At 33.1% G+C, this 22,998-nt stretch overlaps 1 protein-coding gene across 2 annotated transcripts in view; it reads left to right on the forward strand.

Annotated features, from left to right (window-relative positions):
- Positions 1 to 22,998, forward strand: part of LOC124360627 (inactive tyrosine-protein kinase transmembrane receptor ROR1-like) — a 147,740-nt gene that overhangs the window by 106,223 nt on the left and 18,519 nt on the right. Inside the window, exons 2-8 of one of the 2 annotated variants that reach the window (XM_046814397.1) lie at positions 6,660 to 6,756; positions 8,144 to 8,190; positions 11,350 to 11,670; positions 12,059 to 12,113; positions 17,090 to 17,240; positions 20,082 to 20,206; positions 21,817 to 21,925. In XM_046814397.1, the coding sequence (XP_046670353.1) occupies positions 6,660 to 6,756; positions 8,144 to 8,190; positions 11,350 to 11,670; positions 12,059 to 12,113; positions 17,090 to 17,240; positions 20,082 to 20,206; positions 21,817 to 21,925 (905 nt within the window). Of the gene's footprint in view, positions 1 to 6,659; positions 6,757 to 8,143; positions 8,191 to 11,349; positions 11,671 to 12,058; positions 12,114 to 12,370; positions 12,700 to 17,089; positions 17,241 to 20,081; positions 20,207 to 21,816; positions 21,926 to 22,998 lie in introns of those variants that run through there. The other variant, XM_046814406.1, reaches the window with a different exon arrangement.

Below are 22,998 nucleotides of genomic sequence, written 5' to 3' on the forward strand. Positions count from 1 at the left end.
ATTTAAAACAACTAATTTTAATATATTTTATTCCTAGCAAGTTTATTTTTAGTAAGAATTCAAGTGTGGAAAACACATATCGTAGTAAGAAACAAACTATTACGCATTTATCTCATACCAAAGACAGACTCTTCTCTTACTTTTTTAAATACCACTGTAATTTACATAAATATAAAAAAAATATCACTTCAATAATGAGGATCAGGACTATCAAATTGAAGAGCCCGGGACAAGGCCTTCAATTTCCTTCACCCTCCCTACTTTCAAAGATTTGTCACCTCCTAGTTAGGCAGTGAGTTAGAATGATACAGTGTCGTTGAACCGTTCCGTGAGCTCTTACTTTAGTGACCATTTTCTCTTGTTAGTAGATTCGACAGAACATCCGAGATCAGGTGGAGCATGTGCTTTCAGCTCATAGAGACAGAACCTTCAGTTTTGGACAGCTGGAAAATTAAGACTACCAAAATAGTTACAGCTCCCACTTTCATCGGGCAATAAGATTAGTTTGGTTGCCAAAAATCTTCGATAGGGATGGTGTACAGACTTCATACGCTAAGGTAGGGGCACATTCTCTAATATTGATGACAACCAAAGTTTTTATCACAGCAACGTTTAAAACTTTGTTAAACATTAAGTATTAATTTCTCCTTCCAGTCTGGTTGTACTTAGTAAATTAGCGTTGCGAAATAGATCGATGTTATTGCTTTGACTTGGCGATGGCTTGGGTTGCCAAGGTTGGACCCAACGGTATTCCACATTACGTAAGCGTCGGTGTCCTGCGTCCTCTCTCTTTCTCTGATTGTCACAAATCCTGATATGCTGTTCAGCAGGTTGCTAAGCTTGTATAAGCCACAAACAAGCAGATTGTTCCGCTTCAAATGGGTTGAAAAGCAAATTGGTTTGGGCTTGAAATGTCCTTCACTCGTGTCTGCGACTTTCACACACAGACGGGCAAATGCCTCGACAGCTTGATGGACTCGTCTTCCCTAAAATCTCAGGTCAGAGTTATGTTCAGTTCATTCACGTCGGAATCAGCTGCACCCCTAAAAATATACCTAAACCTAGGGGGGTATGACGTTAGATTTGCAATGCCAAGGCTGGTGGCTTGGAAATAATGTTGGAAATTAAGCTGCATAACTGCGTCTTTACCTGAAACTAGTTGGAGTGCGGCACGGGGGCATTTGTTCAATAATATTTTAAAGAAAGCCGGAAAAAAGAACGTTAACTAAGCTCATCTTGTACATCATAGAAAATGTACAGCAAAAATCATTATACAAATTAGTAATACAAAACTACTTACCATAAGAAATAAACATGCTTATTCCACCGAACAAAACACGCAGCTTTTTATGAGTAATATTTATATTTATGTTTATCTTTAAAATGTTTAAGTGTGAAGGTCATCTAATTCCAAATGTTTTTTTAAGAAAATTTTATATCTGAAGTGGTATATTATATAATAGTTGATCCTACAGATGAGAAGAGTATGGTCAAAAGATATTTCGAGCTTTCAAAATAAAATATTCTGCAACGATGTTTTCTAACCTCGATATCGTATCTTTGAGCTCTAGTTTCTCAAACCACTAAAAATAAGTTCTATGACAAGTTGTAACTGAAGCATGAGACCAACACACAAGTTGAATAGAAGAAACTGTCAGGGCGGTAACCGGAACAGCGACTCTTTTGACATGTAAATCGCTGTTTGTTGACGATTTGGCGCGGCTGCTTGGCTTGAAAGGCAGGCCACTGACATGTGTCCGACGGTCCACTTTCCCATAAACTCGCTGCCGACCTCAGACATTAAAAACTATTATTTCTGTTGCTCGATCAAAAGCACTGGCGTCTACTCGTGCGGATCGGTCCATAGGATGTCGGTAAAAGTAACTTTACATACTTTCTTTATACAAATTTTACTAATGGTGAGAAAAGCTATGAACATTTAAAAGTACTTTGAATTGTTTCTGTTTGCATACATAAGCATTATAGATGAGTCACTTCACAAAAAGCGGAGTCACTTCATTTTGTACTCCAATGGAGTAGTCATGGAACTAAGCTGTGACATAGAGAGTCAGCTGTTCTGGAGGCCATCTCGATTTTAAGCCCTTGTTAAACTTCAAACACTGTTACTCTTTTATTTTTGGTTAAAGCTATGTGGGAAGTGTCTTATTTTACACGTGATAAGCATCGATACCCTTCTTAGATTTTAGATATATTAATGGTTATTCACACATAAAAATCTCAATTTTTTTTGTTTTTATCTGTAAAAGTTTAGGATCCGTATTGGTCATATTTATAAAATGAGAACCTATAACGTTGTGACAGGCAACAAGAGTTTGGATTATGTTAACTTAATAGGTTTGAGATTTTATTTTATTTTTGGGGGTAAAACTCAAGTTCGTTTCACAATAGGTGGCTCTTCAATAGGTGTAAAAATAGATAGAGTAGTTGATAGAGCTCTGCCAAGTTTCAAAATTGGTCATCTGGGTAACGTCGCGAAGGTAAATGAATGTCTATGCCTTTAAACAGCCTAAGTTAGGATCATTATCTCGTGTCTTACACTTAGCCAATCTATTTAAACACAAAATTATTTGTAAGGACTTCCTCGAAAAGAAATTGAGTGACAGTTTAAAGATAATCCTGTCTTCTCTAAACAAAACCACAGATAACTTTTCATACCTCTTATTTCTAGAGCCTCAAACGAGTATTTGGTATAATAAGTTCCTTAGTGCTTGTATCACAAGGTTTCCCGTTTTATGATTGTTGTAACTTTCCGGACGGTATAATTAGGTTAGATTTTTTCCTCTGTCTCTCCTACATGTCTTTCCGGGGCAAACACAGCAAAGTCTAAGACACTGCAGTGCTTTTAAGACTAAATTGCTTACTAACAACAACTCCATATATTCAATAATTAGGGGGTATATACGAATAATGTCAATTATGTATGGGATACAATGCAGACCCAACAAAGTTGATATAACTTGCATGACTTCTATTCTACTCACCTACAAAATCATACTCATTCATGGCTTATAGTAGCCTATTTATTTTTTAAATTAGGACAAAAAGAAGATGATGCCTAACATTACACTTGTCCTACAAGGACTAATGCGCTACTGTCGGAGGGACAGGATATCAGGGTGGGGGTTGTCGTCCCTACCGACATCACATGTTACATCCCCCATGAAGAGGGACAGGGGGCGTTATCTCAGTCATGTCATTCTGAAAGAGTGGAGGCTAGTCCTGGTCCAGCCTATTCCAGGAAAAAATGGGTAAGGGGAATGCTTGTGTTTAGCCTTCACTGAGGGAGCACTAACATCTACCGATTTCGATCTATCCTTTTTCCCAATATTTTGTCGTTTACGGTTAGTAATATGCCGCTCTTAGGCATTCATTGAGTTGCTCAGATTTACATGAAATATCGGTTTTTGCTGTCCTGAGTGTAAGTTTTACAGGCATCCAGAAATCTACTGGGAATTCATGACCATTCTTCAGTGCAGTTTGTTACCACAGGATCTAAACCGCATAATATACTATCAATTAATGTGCTCGTCAACTGACTATAAAACTCGTAGGATATGTTGTTGTAAATGTTACACGAATATAATTCGTACTCTATGCTACATACTCAGTAGGGTCGTGTACGATACAAGTCAGCTCCTCTCGCACATCACATCTTGTTTATGATCATTGGTCGTGTACTCCGCCAGCGCCATATTGAATCACCGTCTTCTCCTGTAGTGCCATGGTGTCTTATCGCTGCATATCTCTGGCCGTAATGCGCAGTTAAGGACGGCTGGTTTATGGCATTCGGATTGCGCAGGTGAAAGCGTTCTGCAACAAAATTGCTAGTTGTGGTTACAGTTAGTTCAATGAGACCAGTTTTGGGAGTAACCGCAAAATACGTGCGGTGGTTTTTCTAATTTATTTCGGTTGATCTTGATTTTAAGGTATGCCTGAGAACTAAGACTAAAACTTTTTACACGTTTCCACGTAAACTCAGACGCGTGACCTACAACAAGTGCACACGAGGGCACATTTTATGCACTTACATGGAAAATCTATAAATTTAATAATCTTTTACACTTCGAACTTTATTTTTGATTTTGTATGGGTTGAGAGAATAGAAGCAATATTTTGAACATTTTCCATCATCAAATGTAACAAAGTGATGTGAAAGATTTGCTTTGTTCAACTTATACAAAATGTTTTTCTTTCGAGTTTTGTGTTTTGCAACATAAGCGACTTCAACCTGTTTCTTTTATCTCCGAATTCCTTCCTAAAAATCCTGACATGATATTACAAAGATCAAATGATCCTGGATGTAGTTTCGAAACGAAACAACCTAATAATAAGACCTAATAACCTAAGATGTTATTATGTGTACACAATATGTGTGTAAAGAATGTTTTATCCCAACTATCCTTAATTTCTTGCAAATCTTTAAATTGTTCTTATATTCTCCATCTTGTTCTTAATTTTTTCTCATATTCAAATATCGCTATTTTGGATCTATAATTAAGAGTATTTATTTTTATAAAATAAATACGTGAGTTCAGTAACTAAATGTATGGTTATTGATCCCAAATATGACAAAAAGTTGTTTCTTTAAATATGACATATTTATAGTATTCAATAACATGTGATAATTACAAATTTCCTTGTGTATATGACATGTACTGAAACCATAGCCGGCCAGTAGCGCATAGTGAAAAACAGTGTCTAACATAACTATGCAGTGAAAGGGATAACTATGTTTCTTGTACTAATGGAAAACAAATAATTGCTGGCAGCCCACCTTGTCGACAATACGTAACCAAAATGTGACCATTTATAAGCGAGAAGCCCCGCGTCTGACCATTGCTAACAAACGATTCCATTTCTAATCTCCGCGGCACTCGTCGCGTCTGGGCGCAGAATGAATACCAAGTGATCCTGCAGGCCGTGACTCTTACAGAGGGAATATCGAAGATATACAGGGGGCCGTGACACTCGCATCGGATACTGAGTAGCTGACGTCACGCCAATTATTTATTCTAATGCGGCACTTCTTGGCTAAATCATTTTCGCTCCAGGAAGCTGTGACAGACGGAACCTCGCGAATTATTCACTGACTTGCGAAAATGTGGAAGCTTGTGAGAAGAATTTTAACAAGCTCTCAGAGTCAAGCACGACATTCACTGATTTGAAATGCGAGACTGAGATTTACTCTTAACGGTATGACGTCTTTCCCTTAGCTTTAACGATGAACTAGCATTGAATAATATTTAATTGGAAATATGTTAATGACACCTAGAATGAGTTAAGAGCTGATATTTTTTCTTTTCTTAACAACGTATCAAAATAAATTTGTGGCCGCCTATAAATATTGAAGGACTTGTATTTTACATATACTCCTGGATATTAGGAATGCATATACAGAACATATAAAATTGTTTCCATACCCCTATATAATTTTGGCATAAAGTGTAACGTAGTTAAATTAAATTCTGAAAAAAAGCTAGGACACTAAAGAAAATTTAGAAGCTGTTGTTTGAGCACTTTGAATATCAATTAAAGATTTTTTAAATATCGCACTTCAATTAAAATTTTAATACAAAAATTCTAGATTATCGTAATGAAAGCGTAAACTGGATGGTGTATGATTACCGAAACCAATATCTTATGTGTTCTTCTATTATAAATCTGTAATATATTATCGGCAAACGGACAAAATTGGTAGGTACCTTTTCATCTGGTCGCAGTAGAATGTATAGAATTACATGGAGACATTGAATTCAATTCTGTATATGAAAACCCGAGTATATTTTGGATAAGTCTACCACATAAGAATGGATTGTACATATCAGTTAACTTTTGTAGTAATTATGAATTATTGCAGTGTGTGAGGATGTGTTTTTTATAACAAAATTATTTTCTTTCAGATGAAATTTATTAATTATTTTCAGTGGTGAGGTTCGTGTTTTTTCCCAAATGGGTAACTCCCACGTAACATTGGATTAATGATACCAGCATTACATATCGTGCTTATAAATAATGAAAAATAATAATAAGTAAGTTGTATAAAGAGAAACAATATAAACAGTGGGGCGCTGGTCCCAAACATTTATATGCACAACAAACGCTCGTATTATCTCAGTCGACCTTAGATATTAAAAGATAACACGTCACATAAGTCAAAAATATTCTAATTCTACATACCGTATGTCTGAAAATAAAGCCTGGACTGTCGCTTTTCAAAGAATTATGATAAAATACCATTGGCATAAAATACTAATTGTATTGTGAGTCGAAACTGACACAGTCAATACCACATTCGTTGTCTCCATTATTTTCCAGGACAATAAGAGTGTCTGAATAAAAGCGCCATTCCAGGTATTGTATATTCTAGCACCAATAAGCTATCTCATTATTTTGTGCTTTCTCTTTCTCTACAGTTGTTTGGCTGCATGACCACCTTTCTCCCGAGCTACGGAAATCTCTGATTCTCTTTGATAAGTGCACAAAATCAATCTGATACACGAAGTAACGATACTGTATCGATTATGCTGTTACCATTTGACAGAATATTCCAATGGTCGTGTTCACTGTAATATAGATAGTCAGTAACAAGAGTTTTACATATCAGTAGTAGGCTATTAACGAATATTGTAATGTTGCAGTGTGGTCAGAGGTGGCGCCCGGTATCCAGGGGGCAGATGACTACGACAATGCGCTCTCATACGCTGACTACACTGATGAGGCCGAGACCGCTCTTTGGTAAGTTCCGTGAAGTAATTGTCACTATTTGCTAAACTATTAGTCCAACAAAGATTTGCCCTGTTTGCCGTAGTTTTAAGCTATTATTATGAACTGTGCGCCCTTCCTCTCATGTTTCTGGTCCTAACGGCTGGTTACAATAATGAACTGATTTATCCATTCATTTTGCATAACATACTTTTACTTTGATCAAAGCATATACAATTAATGATACAAGCATTACATATCATCCTTATAAATAATAATAAAACTGCCTTAGGTGTCCTGCAGTAATACCTAAATAAATTCAAAATACCTACACACTTACTGAACCAATCAAATAGGCCTATTCAGTTTACATTGTTAAAATACTGATTTTAAATGACATTATGGAATCTATTATCTTTACTTAATCGATAAATTAGTATAACGCGAGGTAACTGTGGCGACGTAAAAGAAAGAACAGTGGCTTATTCAACAGACTGTGATACTTTGCATTAAAAATAATAGCTTTAACTTCAAAAACTGTTACGTAAGTATCACTTTAAAGATATAAAGAGACTTATATACATTCTTCTATGAAGAATAACGTTTTAAAATTTATTTAACCGGTGGATTATAAAAATTATTTTTTCTGGATAGCTAATGGAAATTTGTAAATCAAAAAAGCTTTTGATTGTGTATTAATCGCAAGCTTCTACGACTAAAGTTAAGGATGTAAAAGTGTTTGAAGCTTAAATTTTTAAATTGATAGAAATAAAAGTATTAAAGAGTGACGTGAATAAAATCAAGCTTTTGTTTCTAGCACTTACTAGGCAGTTTGTTTGAGATACACGAAATACAAAAATAAACAAGTTCTAGACTAGATCAAGTAAGCTCTTCGGCAGACCTGAAAAATTCCTAGCACATGCTCGAAAAAAATCTAGCGACAATTTTTTATTCACATCAGTTTCAAGCACTTGCTTTGAGTGTATTTACTTTAAAAAGAATCTCGAAACAAAATTGAATGTTAAGTTTAGGCTGGATCTAAACAGATTATATTATTGTTATTATTATTACATATCCTACGGTAACATGATGAGAAAATCGTATTTAACTTAAAAATAAACTATTCCTGAGAGTCACGGAATGATCTGTTAATTGAACTGTCTATCACGTTTATCAGTCTATAAATCCTGGAGATTTTAAACCTAATTTCTTGCCAAGAAAAACTAGTCAAGTAGGCGAGCTGTGCAGCGTTGAATAACAATTTTAATAACAAAGGTACGCGAAACATAACATTAGTATTTTAAATATTATGAAATCTCCGATTTCTTTTAGAAAATTGGTTTTAAATATTCTTTTAATCTTTAATTTGTTAAGTACTATACCTATTGTATATTAGTATTTATATTTTGTCTGTTTCCAGGAACGACACACTGGAAGAGGTGACGACGACTGCAACCAACAAAACTGGTAAATGCAATATAGTGATACGAAAATACTAATTTATCCTCTGTACAAAAAACATTCTATATTCATAGTTTATTTTATTTTCATTTTATACACTTACGAATACGATCATTCTTAAATATCAATGTGATAACAACTAGCAAAATTATTCTAATTTTTGTTTTGTGTTTTTATGTGTCTTAGTAAATTACTTAAATGTTAACATTTATCAAGGTTTATTGAACAAACGTTTTATCAAATTTGGGTTGCCATATGTTTTAGTATCAGATAGTGGCAAACAATTTACATCAAGTCTGTTTAGAGGCTTTTTGTACAGCTGTGTTATTGTATTATTGCCGCTTTATGTCCGGCGTCAAATGGCCAAGCTGAAAGAGTAGTTCAACTCATCAAGAGTGTCTTCAGACATTATCAGCAGTTGGAATTATCGAAAAAAGGCTAAATATTATAATAAAACCGCTTAGAATGATTGTACATGCTATAACAGTTGTTTGACATACCCTTTAGAATTTTTAAAAAAAAGGAGGAGAAGGTTAGAACATAATTTGAAATTGGACAATTACGAGATACTAATTAGCTGGAAAGTACGCTACAAATTCAAGTGAAAAATAGTGTTATGGAAAACACATGAGACGTTTGGGAAAGTAATGCCATTTACTTTAAATGTAAAAAGGCGTTTGGTGGAAAAACGTATTGGCCAATTACGAAAGGTTTAATGCACTTACATTTTATGCGTAAAGTAAAGTAAAGTAAAGTAAAGAATGTCTTATTTTACCAGGCGAAGTTAGGGCTTAAAGGTGACTTCCGAACCACCACCAATGGCCGGGCAGGCGGGCCGCTTGCAAGGACAGGATCGCTCAGCGGTCACCTGTCCAAGCAGCAGCCACGCTCGGCGTTGCTTGATCTGGTTATCTTGCGATAACCGCCGTACCCACTACACTGCGCCATTGGCGTAGGTAGATAATTGATAGATAAGTTTTTTGTAAGCACATAACTGTTTAAAAATTATTGTCACCTGTTTCTGTTATTCTTTGAGTTGTAGATATAGCATGAACACAACAAATATTAACCATGTTGTTTTGTATTTTAAATGTTTTCATGATGAATACATTTATTCTGATCGCAATCTTTTTATTTTGAGTTTGTCATAATGAATTTAGCTTACAGTTTTTTTTTTTTTTTTTTTTTTTTTTTTTTTCGGATCTGTAATCCAATTCTTTTCCTGATTCTTCGTCTCTTGCAGTACATTGGAGTAGTTTGTCCTGTACAAACTGAAAAAGTGTTGTGAATTTCAACAAATTGGTAACAATAAACAGTAAATTATTGATGTTATAGCAAGTCTTAACAACAGATGTATTTGACAGTACAACTTTGCTTATTAAAAAAAGGTATGAACCAAGACCAACTTTTAGGTTAACTTTTAGGAAATAACTCAGATCAGGGGCAAATTTAGAATAGTTATTAAGTAATTTAGAACAGATCGAACGCAGACGTGTTTATTCTGAAGGTAAATTTTTTTAGTGCTAATTAACTTGGATTTAATTTCTTTGCACGCTTATCCTATTTCATATAATCTTAACTGTTATTATGGCCTTATTTAAAATATGTTTTCGCAAGTTTCAAAATACAAAATTATTATTATCACTATGATCCATATCTTAGTTCAGAACTTCTAAAATTAAACCTCCTTAATCGTTTTGATGATCTTATAAAGACATTAATGTGTTGTACATACAAGTGTTTTACTCGTAGTTTGTAAAAGAGTGCGAAGAGAAGCAACTAAAAACAATACATACATCCGTTACCTCATACTTTAGAAAACTTAGAAACTGAAATTTGTATCGCATTTTTTGTTCTGGCTATTGGAAATGTACATACCTTCATTTCAATTAATTCTTTGTGCAGTTATCAATTTGATCCTGTAGAGCGACAAATAAAAGTGTGGACCTTAGAGGGTTTTGTGTAACTATAAAACATAAATTAAACAAAGTATTTCTGGCTAATTACTATCCTTTAAATATTTAGAATTAAAAATTTCAAGCCGTAATGTGAACAAAACCTTCATCGTTCGTGTCAAACAAAACGTCCCAATTTGACAAATTGACCGCAGGCAGCTGTACCATTGTGCCTATTGTCCCAGCCTCCAGGATAATAGCAAGTGTCTCTTTGTCTTTCTCAGCTGCTTCCGGCTGCTAATGATCGCCATACAACTCAAATTGTCACTTCACTCAAACCCCGGTAACCTACCATGGGTACTGTTCATTCTGGCTCTTACTTTCGGTATGGTTAATTTTAGTTGTAAAAGATTTTATTGATTTAATGCAAAATAAATATGCTAATTAATAATACTTATTATGGAACTATTGTAATTAAACATAATAAAAAATAAACTGTACAATTTTTTCTTAAATTTGTGTGGTTGAAAAAATCGATGTCACATTTTACATTGATATGGTAATATTTTCATTTAATATAGAAAATATATTTAAAAATACAGTATGTTTATTTTTATTTTCGTCTTTTATTGAATTCAATTGTGTATTGGTTTTTATTTATTTATCTTTCTTTGGTAATGAGATAAAAATATAATACCTCCAACAGTACCTTTTCCAATATAGTAACAGCTTTATCTTTCAAGTCGCTTAATAGAACAATATAATAATAGTACTCATGTATAGAATATCCACACCCTTATGATATTGTTTAGTTTATATCTGAAACACTCACAAATAGCTACAGTTACAACTTATTTGCTGATCAACTAGATTAGTGAGTTACTCTTAAAACACTGAGCTAAACAAGCGGCATTTACCACCGGGAAAGATTTTATTGTGTTAAAATGACAACTTTTGGTTTTAGCGTTTTGTCAAGGAACGTGTAATCTATAAATTGTTCAAAAAGAGTTTTCATCAAATTTAAAATGATTAAGAAAGGCTGTATGACACTTAATCCGTTTAGGAATTTAAAAATTAGAAAATTTGGTTTGAAAAAAGATTCAGACTTAATAACCGATTGAAATCTCAGTCAATTGTAATATATTACTTTATTCACTGGAACCACATTTATATTTAAATTATTCATAGTGATTGATAAGTAAATTATTGATACCTTATCATTGTTTCCTTAGTGGGGACAGCTGAATGTATTTGTACTGTGTGGCCATAGGTTGGTTGCGGTGGACGCGGGCGTTGGGGAACATTACGAAGACTGCAGGGGACGCAGTAAAGCTGCGCTGCGAGGTGTACGGTGATCCACCGCCCATCAAGCTGTTGTGGTACAAAAACGAAGCACCACTGGAGCCTGTAAAGGGCAGAATCACTGTGCGGAACTACACCCCATCGAAGTACAGTGGTGCCGCGCTCGGCTCACGACTTAGAATTACACCGCTGGAAGTCCATGACACAGGTTTCTACACTTGTGAAGCGACGAGTCAAGAAGTAAAAGTAGATACTACTGGCATACTTAGAGTCTCCATGAACCACTGGGGTAAGATATTTACGAAATATTGAAGGTTTTGAATTACATAACTCTAAACTAACCCTGTTAACTATTACATTATATTTGGTTATTAAACCTCCATTACTTTAAAAATATAATTTTAGTTAAACTTAATATCACAAATGCTTTTTTCAGTTATTAAAGATATTTACTTGATATTAAACATTGTAAAACACAGTCTCATTTTGTCGGCCATGATTTAGTGGATAGCAATAAATTATAATATTAAGTCGTACGTGAACAATTTTTCACTTGTCCAAGAAAAAAAATATTGATATTGTAACATAATCATTTATCATTATAGCAAAAGTGAGGCTTAATTTTTACCGTCACAAATTTGTAAAGTGCAAAGAATAATATACCATTTGTTTTTTAGGGCAAGATCATGCTGCACCACCATTGGGGTCATCTGTTCCACATTTTATAGACAGGTATGTTTCAAAATTCGTTATAACAAACATTGTGCTAGTAGAAGTTTTACATTTAAGTTAAATTATTTCAAGAACTCTTGTATTTTACTGCATGTAACGAAAGGCCTAATTTGGTTCAGATAATACTACCATTAACAATCTAATTTTGTTTAAGAAGTAAGTTGTTTTGTTATAGTACGTTTTTATTTATATCAGGGAAATTTCGTTCTGGTATTGAGTGTTGGCTACCCTGCTAGTAGAATGGTAATTGGAATGGCTGTTGCGTTTGCGCCGTCTGTTCTTGTTTCTGTTTCTGCTCTGCTCTCTACTGTGTATAGTTGTGAGTGTGTATTTAGGGGTAGTTGTTTTCAATCAACTGGGGATAGTTCTAGAATTACAATTACAATGCTCTATGAATGAAACTGTGACATTATTTTATATAAAAAAATAAAAGCAATAATATTTTTTGTCTGAGTGAGTTTTAATAGCATAAAATGATAATTTTTGTGCTGTTTACACTTTTGTTGTTGAACGTCAAATTAGGCGTGTCCTATCAATTAAATGAAACTGAACACGAAAATACGACAACAAATAGCCCATCTACCAGGTAATTTTACTAAAATACTATTTATTTCTTTATAACTATAGATACTTTTTGTGTCCCAACCTAGGACTGTAGAAGGTACTTTTTTACAGATATTGATATGAATGTCTTCAGATTTACTGTATCCTAATAATTATTACACTAGATTTAATTTACTTGATAATGATTGTACATTAGAGGTTATTCCAAGTAAAATAATAGAGGAATTTTATAAGTGGTGCCTGTTTGTACTATTATTAGTGGCTTAGCCTATACTCTATTAAATATGTAGTTAGGCTATATTGTCATTACAAATGTGCAGTAATTTATTAAATATTTTCATATAATTTACTTCAGATGAATATGAACCATTGTTGAATAATACAATTATAGTAAAGATAAGGTAGAACCTAACCATAACTTTACTGTAATTAGTATATGTATCTTAACTCTTAAAAAGTGGCTGTGTTTATGTTTCAAATTGTTTTCTCTATAGGTGACATTCTTATTTTATCATGTTCTCCTTCTTACCCTAGTGGTTAAAACTAACTATAAAAGAACTATCTCAGATTCAATCTTAAGCCGTAAAATAAATATTAGTTTATCGTTAATAAGGTTTATTCCATTTCAATTTCCTTGAATAATTAATTATTCTTGAAGGTTTTTATAGTATAAAATTTGCAATTTATGTCCATGTAATGCATTAATAAGTGTAAGTTTAGGCTGCATTAGTCACATTTCTTACTCTCCCTTTTTTTATATAAATATTTGACTTTCTATGAATGTATGTTTCTTACTCTGTCAGTAGTTATAGGTTGCAGTATAATATGCGGCCACCAACACAATCATATGATGATAATCAAATGATATGGAATCATCGATATTCATGACCATGCAAAGGAATCTGAAAGTAAAATATTGGACCAAACAACGTACCCTAATAGATATTTCAGAAACAATATGGTTTGGCTAGTTTTTAATCTAAGAAATTAATGTATAAATTATAGTAGCCTATAATGTACAAATTAAAATATAATTTATAATTAGAACAAAACAAGAACATTTACTTAGTTAGCTTATTTATTTTCATGGATAAACATGACTGCTTGTGAAACAACCAGACACATACGTCACTAGTTTTGCCACCATTAGTCAACAAAACAAATTTTATTTGAATTTTGAATTTATTTCCGGACACGTTTTTACTTTGAATACATTTTGAACAATGGTTTTGAATTGAATTAAGTTTTAGGCTTTAAAAATGTTAATATACTTACTGAAACTATATTTTTATAAGTAAAAAAAATTAATTTGGTTCTTAAATTGTTAAAAATAACTAAGTTGTGTTTTAAAATACTCTAGAGTTGCATAGAATCCTTATTTGTCGTCGATACATATATTCTGCAAGACTATCACCAATGCCAATAGGTGGTAATGACGTCACTAGTTTAAATAAAGAAACCTGGCAATGATTAATTATGAATATCTATAGGCCAAATGTCGTATTCGATAGTATCAATATTTAAAATAAAAAAAATCATCATCTGATTGTGTTGGTGACCGCTTATTATACTGAAGCCTTATTTAGACTCTAAAGTTCATTCAAAATGTTACAGGGCCGGGTAAATATATTTTTACATTAGCCTTTTCTATTGTTAGATTCAGTAATTCTCGATAAATCATTACATCTCATTATTTGATCAGTATTTGTGTAGCAGAATAATGTAAGGTACAATTTTGAAAAATGCATGTTTACATTGGTTAAATGTTTGGTCAGATAAGTACTGGTAATATAAAACCTCCTTTCAGTCGAGTAAAGAGTCAAATGGAGAGAGAATAGACAGAAGATAATGGTCATTGAATGTGTTCCCTTTTCCTCTTTAGTTTGTTTTCCTTTGATATTCATTATAGGCTCATCTCTTCCTTTGATACCCATTGCAGGCTCAACTCCCTAAACAAATGGCCAAGTGGAAAATTGTTTAAAAGGACTATATAGGCCCAAAAATTCCCTCAAGTTTGAATGAAATTTATTAAATGTCTTAAATGTTCTTGTTAAGGGATTATCTTTATGTCAGTATCAATTTAAATGTATTAGCCTATTCTAATAAATGTTATTGTGATAAAAGACAAAACCCGTTTGAAAAAATTTCTAACTTCCTGGAAATCTAACCAGTGATCTTTCTGTTAGAGAACCTTACCCCTAGTCTACAACCACAGATGACTACAAAATACAATTTTTGCCGATCCAGTACTTAATGGTATATATCTAGTACCATTACGCCTTAAGTGGGGAATATTCAGAATAATGTATTAACAGTTTAATGTTTGATATTAATATGAAACTCTGCACATTATAACTTTTTAAGCCTACATTTAGCCAGCTAAATCTAGGAAAATTTGAATAATTACTGGGTCAAAATCAATTTCTATGACTATCAGGCAGTCCTTAGAACATAATTAACATATAAATTAAGTATTAGAAAGCCACCGTTGATCTTGCTGAGTGATTAGAAGGTTCATTGTCTACCTGATACACAGCTTCTTATCTCATGCAACGTGAAGAGGGTTGAGCCAAAGAGGGTTGAGCCACTCGCGTGAGCTGAGCTTAAATTTTAGATACTACTTGAAGGATGTTTTTCATTTTCTATCAGCAGTTCAGAGTGGTGCCGAGTGCGCTAACCTGATTTATGATCGTTACTTTCCTCTAATCAGATCATGTTAAATGATTTTGCAAAGATAGAATCTCTAGAAATGGACATTGTAATAGTTTGTATGACTTGTAGCAGGCTTTGATATAACAATTACTTGTCCTTTAATGGAATCGGTCTTATCTCTTCCTTGAAAAACAAAAATCTGTCATCAAAGTTTAAATATTTAGAAGTTTCAATCCATGAGTGTCTTATCTTAAGAGTATGAGCAACAAAAATTCTGTGTAATTTGTATTAAAATTTAAAATTGTATGTGCAACCTGAATAACTTACCGTATTTTCCTTTAGAGTGACATTCGTTACAAGATAATTAATTATCTGGTGAGATTTAATTATAACTTCCCAAATAGCCTATTCCTGAGGCCACAATCCATAATGCTAATGCAGAATTAAGGCGGACACAGAGTATAGGCCTACCTTACAATTTATAATTACAAAAATTGGAAAAATTTATAAATCTTTATTTTTTGGGGGTTGCACACTATTTTGTTTACATGACGTGTAACTGTGTAAAGTCTTCTATTAGATTTGTTTATGTTATCTTAGGAACAATTCATTTTTCTCACTAATTTAGATTGCCTGGTTGTGTACAATTTTCAATTGTAGCTGTGTTAGCCTGAAATAAATTTTTTAATTGGGCATAAGAAACAGCTAGTAAATCATGTAATTATCAAACCTTCTTATATTCCAATGCCTTAATGTAGGAAAAGTGAGCAGTTACTTGGCAGTGTATGTTTTATAAATAGAAAAAAGAGCATTCACAAAATGAGCGGATAGCTTAAAGTCTTGTTTTGAGAAAAAGTTGATTAAGTATTTCATAGCTGTATTCATCAGGTGTAAAAACACATGGTAGTCCCTGGGCACTATATTGGGGCTGTAAGGAGGATGATTGAATTGTTTGTGCCGTAGGGGATGGGCATTTTCATGCAGTAAAACTATTCCTTTTTTTATATAGTTTAAACGTTCAATAAAATTGTTATAAAGAAAATTTCTTGAAAATTAAGAAAACTTCTCTGATAACAAAGAAATTTATGAAGTCTGTTCATTTTCACTTTATGCACCAAATCACCAGTAATCACTGAAACTGAGGGTCACACACATTTCTCATCAGGAACATTCTTTCGGGTATCTTTTAAACCGTTACCCATTTGTGTACCATTCCATCACTTAATGTTCTGTACACTTTGCATTAGAACAGAGAATTTCAACTATTTTTGTGCCTTTAGTGCTAAGAAAACGAATACCAGCATATATTTCACATTGGGGACTTCAAATCGATGAAGGCATTTTTAATATGCATAAACAGATATAAGTTAAATCAATTTTTGTTACAATGGCATCAAACCTCAAACCAAGATTTGTTTGACCAACACATGAAGGTAGAACGTACAGTGCGCAAGTGTGGAACACCAACCACAGCATTGCAGCGGCGGTATTTCAAAATTGTAGTTACTTATAAAAACATGCCTTATAGTTTCATTAATTAAGAACATGTGCCTTATGGACCTGGACACATAGATTTAGACCTGTAGGCCAGTGGGCAGAGGCTCTACTTAACAATTTATTATGACTATATTTTGATTCTGTAACTTCGTCAATTTATGTGAAAACAATCCGTCAATTTATGTGAAAACAATCTCCTTAAGAATATGGCTGTGAAGTTAAGATTATATAAAATAACTGAATGAACTTCTTTATTATTGCAGTGTGGGCCCAGATGATGTTCTCAGCGTAGGTTTGCCTGGGGTTGGTAACGTAGCTCCATTGGATACTGGGGGACTGGGACCAGTTTTCAGCAATGCTCCAAGCCAACCAGAAACTAAGTTGGCAAGCCTAGAACCAGAACCAGTATGTCAGGTAACAATTTTGTGATAATTTAATTGATTTTGATTTAATTCATGTTTATGTTATTACAATTATATTATTTTGTCCATTTATGAAGTCAGATAAATACTCTAATCTTACTAATTGCATAAAAGTTTACTTTTATTTCTTCTTTTACTTATTTAATGTAGGATTAGAAGCTGTTAAGGTAACTTTTTGATTGCAATTTATTAACTCTAGTTGTTGTTCATGCCATACTTAAAAGGAAGAAAATAGGATAGTTATTAGTTATAAACGAGACAAACACATTGGTTTTTGTTAGGTCCAACTCACAGCATACATACATAATGGTTAAAAAACGTTAGAGGGAATGAGCTAGTTCCAAAAATAGGAAAAAAAATATTCCTACATTTAAGACATATTAAAACAGAATAATTAAATCCCTATTGATGAATAATACCAGCAAACAGATGATTAAAAAAATATTTTTCTTATAACTTTGTATTTATTTTTTCATACAATTTTTATATTTAGAAGATAAAATTTTAATACTAGAATAGAATATAAGTAACATGCCAGTGCTGCAGTGCTTTCGATATTGTGTTGACAATATATATTACAATCTTCACTCGAATTTCCGTACAGTTGCATGAAGGCATACACATACAAACAAAATTCATGGGATCAACTCCCAGGATTGCAACACTGCAGCAAATATCAATCCCGAGTGTGCTCCATGAACTCGCCAGCTGAGTTAAAGGCACAAGACACCAGGTAGTGTTTCAGGGAGACTGATAATGAATTTCATCCCAGCTTGAGAAGGGAGGCGTTCAAATGCTGCTATTCTTCTCTTTTCTTTCCAAGTTTTATATGTCACAACTGCCTCACAGAGAAATTCCGTAGGACAGGTATAGAAATATTAATCCGTAGTAAGTCATCATTAAAACATCAGACATACAAAGCTTTGATAAATTTTGAAGGACAATTCCAGATGCCAGTTTAGCACATACACTTTCAATGGGAATTTTCCAGGTTAACCCTTTATCTAGCTGTATTCCTAGAAATTGAGCAGAATCAGTTTCCTCCAGAACAATGTTATCCACCATTACTGTTGGGGTTTCATAAGTACTCAACCCACATATACAGAAGTTGATGTAATTTGTCTTTTCATTTGAAATTTTGAATGCAGGAATTAAGATCAATGAAGTTTTGAATCTCCAAGTCAGAGATTCAGCCCAGAAACAGAGAGTCGTGTCATCTGCGTATTGGATTATTTTCCCATATAAGAGGGAAGCAAGGATATTGTTCATATAAATCAAGAAAAGGACAGGACTCAAAATGGATCCCTGTGGGACTCCTTTGTATATTCCAATACGACTTGATACTGTATTCTGGATCTGAATACATTGACTTTTGCTGCTCCAAGTTTGAGTGGAGCCACTGGTGTGCTATCCCCAGTACAACACAGCCTTCCAGCATGTGTAGCAATATACCATGATCAACAGTATGAAATGCTTTTGAGTTGCAGTATGATTGCTCCAAAAGTTTATTTTCTTGATCTGAAAACAAATTTTTTATCAGACAAAATTTTATGTTTTTCAAGAAAATTAAAAAACTGTCCAGAAACAGTTTTACAAAATTTTGCTAAAAACAGGTGTAATTGAAATTGGTCGATAGTTATCAGCTATCTTTGGATCGCCTTTTTTTGAAAATGGGCATGACTTTTTACCAATTGGAGTGCAGATGGAATGGTGCCAATTTCTAACGAAACAATTATGGTTTTTTAAATTGGCTCAAAATGTGCTGATAACATTGTTTTATAAGCCACATTGATATGCCATTTATGTCATTGGAGGTTATAGCTGGAAAACTTTGTATTATACGTCCCACTTCCTCCTCCCACACAGGAGCCAGAACCATAGATGAAGCTGGAGTATGTGTAGTGATTTTATCCAGTTCCAATTTATAGTGAGCATCAAGAAAACTAGCTACTGAGGAGTGTTAAATTGCAAAGCTATTGAATTTGGATCAATTAATTTTATCCAATCAGGATCAAGCTGAATGGATTTTGAAAATTCTTTATTTATTGAATTTTTATAATGTTCCAGGCTGTCTTAGAAAAGTTTCATGACTGTTTTATTTTATTGTTTATTTCATACGATTTTTTAGCAGTTATTACTTTTGATATATTTTTTGGTATTTCTATAGAAAGCTTTGAATTTATAATCATTAGTGTTCCTGAATATTTCATTATTCCATTTCAATTTCAGTTTCAGTTTCAATGTTAGTTTATTTCTAAAAAATCAGAATTCCAGGTATTATCCAAGACTTCTTCTAAACTTAACTTTTTATTTTTATTTTCTTAAGAGAACAGCAAATATTTAAGTGGAATATGAAACAACTGTTGAAGGAGTCGAATATTGCATCAGCAGAAGTAAAAAAGTCTGAAAAATTCCAATTTTCATTTGCCAGATATTTATTTAAAAGATTTATACTATGGGGGTAGACAGTTCTTTTAAAAATACTATTTGTTTAACTTGATTTCAGAATTATAGGACTTTAAATTAAATAATTTTGTAAACTATTGTATTGCAAACAAAGCTTTATGAATAAAACGTCCAATAAAACTTAGGAAAATTAAAGTAAATTGTTACCTCTAAAATCTGTAAACTTCAGAAATTGTTGAGTCTAGCCGTAAAATATAAGTTGTTTCAGAAGACTTTAGTAGAGTTATCAGATAATTAAATTCTTTTTGCTTGATTCAAACTTCTAACATGATTTGGTGGTGTTTTCCCAGAATTCAAAACTAAAATATAAAATATGATGTTGATTTTCATCTGAAGAACAGAAACGAACTAACTTTCATGTTTTTAGCTGTACAGAGGCCAAAGATGCTCCCAGTTTGTTGGAAACAAGTCAGTATACATTCAACCAGGAGTGACGCAAGCCATAATTGAAACGAAACTCAATGCTGCATTTGTTGTCATATCTCAATCAAAGTAAGTTTGACTAAATCTTTCTTAAAAATACCAGTTTCTTAAGTATTGGGAAGGAACCATTTTTAACATTTTCAAATTCAGTTAAAAAAAATAATTCCAAAATTGTAATTTAATGTTAAGTGTATAATGTATCTTGGCATACACTATTTCTGTCATATATCAATAATGAGGGAAATAGTACTGCTAAATGAGGTTAGTTAGATGTCTAATTATATGTATATACATATATCTTCAAGGAAAATAATAGAAGTTAAATAAATATATATATATATATATATATATATATATATATATATATATCGCTCTGACAGTAAAACAAATATGACCGACTACTCTGTTTAAACATTCAACATAGTTCCTCGAATCAGTTTTAGTTGATTAACTAGTAGTGCTATTGATGTATCACATGAAGGTCATGTGCTGTATTTATGTGTGTTCTAGTACCCAGTTGAAACATTCAACATAGTTCCTCGAATCAGTTTTGGTTGATTAACTAGTAGTGCTATTGATGTATCACATGAAGGTCATGTGCTGTATTTATGTGTGTTCTAGTACCCAGTTGAAACATTCAACATAGTTCCTCGAATCAGTTTTGGTTGATTAACTAGTAGTGCTATTGATGTATCACATGAAGGTCATGTGCTGTATTTATGTGTGTTCTAGTACCCAGTTGAAACATTCAACATAGTTCCTCGAATCAGTTTTGGTTGATTAACTAGTAGTGCTATTGATGTATCACATGAAGGTCATGTGCTGTATTTATGTGTGTTCTAGTACCCAGTTGAAACATTCAACATAGTTCCTCGAATCAGTTTTGGTTGATTAACTAGTAGTGCTATTGATGTATCACATGAAGGTCATGTGCTGTATTTATGTGTGTTCTAGTACCCAGTTGAAACATTTAACAAGTCATTTGTTCTAGTTTATATTCTCATTAGACAGAAGAGTTTGATACATTTATGACTTATCTCAATGTGTTCTTTGTTTGTTATTGTGTTCTGCAGTCAATAAAACCTAAGCAGAAATGCAAAATCAGCAGCTGACAGTTTGAACTTCTAGAACCTAATACATATTGTTTATGTTACCAACTAGCTTGCATTTACATGTATTTTACAATCAACTTCAAATAGGCAAAAATTACAAATATGTAATTAAGTTATAAGACTGGATTCTTAGAACATTTCTTGTGGAACCTATATAAGGGTTTTGTTCATATTTAATTAGTTTCTTCTTCTTTACAAGATTGAAAATTAACTCATTCGTTTGGTAACAACAGTTTATTAAATAATGCACTCTTATACCAGTGAACATTGTCTTGAAATCAATATCAAGATTCCCAAAATGTAAGTCTTAACTACAAATCTAAGTTTTTATTTTTGGGCTTTCACTATACTATGTATGGAAGAGAATCAAAACTTTTGCAGTTTGTAAAACTGTGAGATAAGACAGTAGACTGAGCTTCATTCTTCTAATCCGGACTGTCCACCTAAGTTTCTGCACAACTTATTATTATTATATTGCCTGTAGATTTCACAGAAATATAATTATTCAGTCACAGTAGTAAAGCTAAAGAAACATTCATACCCTACTGTCATTGTAACTGTTTTCAGTGATCTCTCCCAGGGCTGTGAGAAGTACGCTCTGCCGTCCCTGTGTTATACTGCTTACCCGGTATGCCGGGAAGACGCCTCCCTCCCTCCCAGACGCATCTGTCGTCAGGTGAGGCTCAACTTAGTGCTTAGTGTATATTAATTAAGTCTAGACTGTCAGAAACATAATTAACCCTGAAGTTGGCTGTCATCCATTTTTTAACAAATGCGGGAACACTGCTATAGTGGCAGGCATTCAAAATTGAACGTAATGACATCGTCAAATGATTCATTTGTTACAACTTGTATATTCAAGTTTAGCAATAATATTTATTTACTATTGAAATGAAGAAGAGTTGTTTTGTCGTTGAAGAATTGAACACAGCACAAAACGTTTTTGTTCTTATTCTTCCTTCTAAACTGCTATTATTTATGATTGTTTGTCGTTGTTTCTCTTGAGTTGTCATTCTCATCTAGTAACATATTAATTCATATTTATACTGTGATGAGCTAAATGATTCAGGGTGATTTACGGAATCACCCTTTATAACTATCAACAATTATAGAGTTTATGGAAAATCAACTACGCTATCTAAACACGAAACTTTATCCTATACTCGGTTCCACGTTCACAGTGCAGTACAGGTCTAATGGGACATACTCATGTTATTACCTTTACTGGCAACATCATGCCTAGTGTCATACAGGTTGCGTTAATTGTCCTTACGACCCATGCGAAGACGCTAATATAGATTTTACTGTACCCGTTGAATCTAGAGTCACTCAAGTCTAATAGTAAATCAAGCAAGGTAATCAATATAATATAACTTTCCACGTAGAAAGTTTATGTGCTATTCCCATTGATGTAACTCACTACCAAGCGGCGCTGTGAAATATAAAAGTTATCAAAGCGCCTGCACATTATAAACTGCAATTACAAGACAGTTGCATATATTAAGGGGACATGGTACACCCTATACCGACAATGCTAATTTTGCTATTTTTATGCCCATTTTTTCAGAGGCCATTGGAGATAGACCTATGAAATTTTTCACAGTTTGTACTACCTCTTTTGATTTACAAACAGACTATTTTCAAATAAATATTCTCAACTTTAAACCTCTCAAAAAAAAAAATTTTTTTTTTAAGTACCATTTTAAAGATTTATTTTTTAACATGTTTTTAATTAATATATTTCCAATA

This window comes from Homalodisca vitripennis, chromosome 1, assembly GCF_021130785.1.
Source record: "Homalodisca vitripennis isolate AUS2020 chromosome 1, UT_GWSS_2.1, whole genome shotgun sequence".
NCBI lineage: Eukaryota > Metazoa > Arthropoda > Insecta > Hemiptera > Cicadellidae > Homalodisca > Homalodisca vitripennis.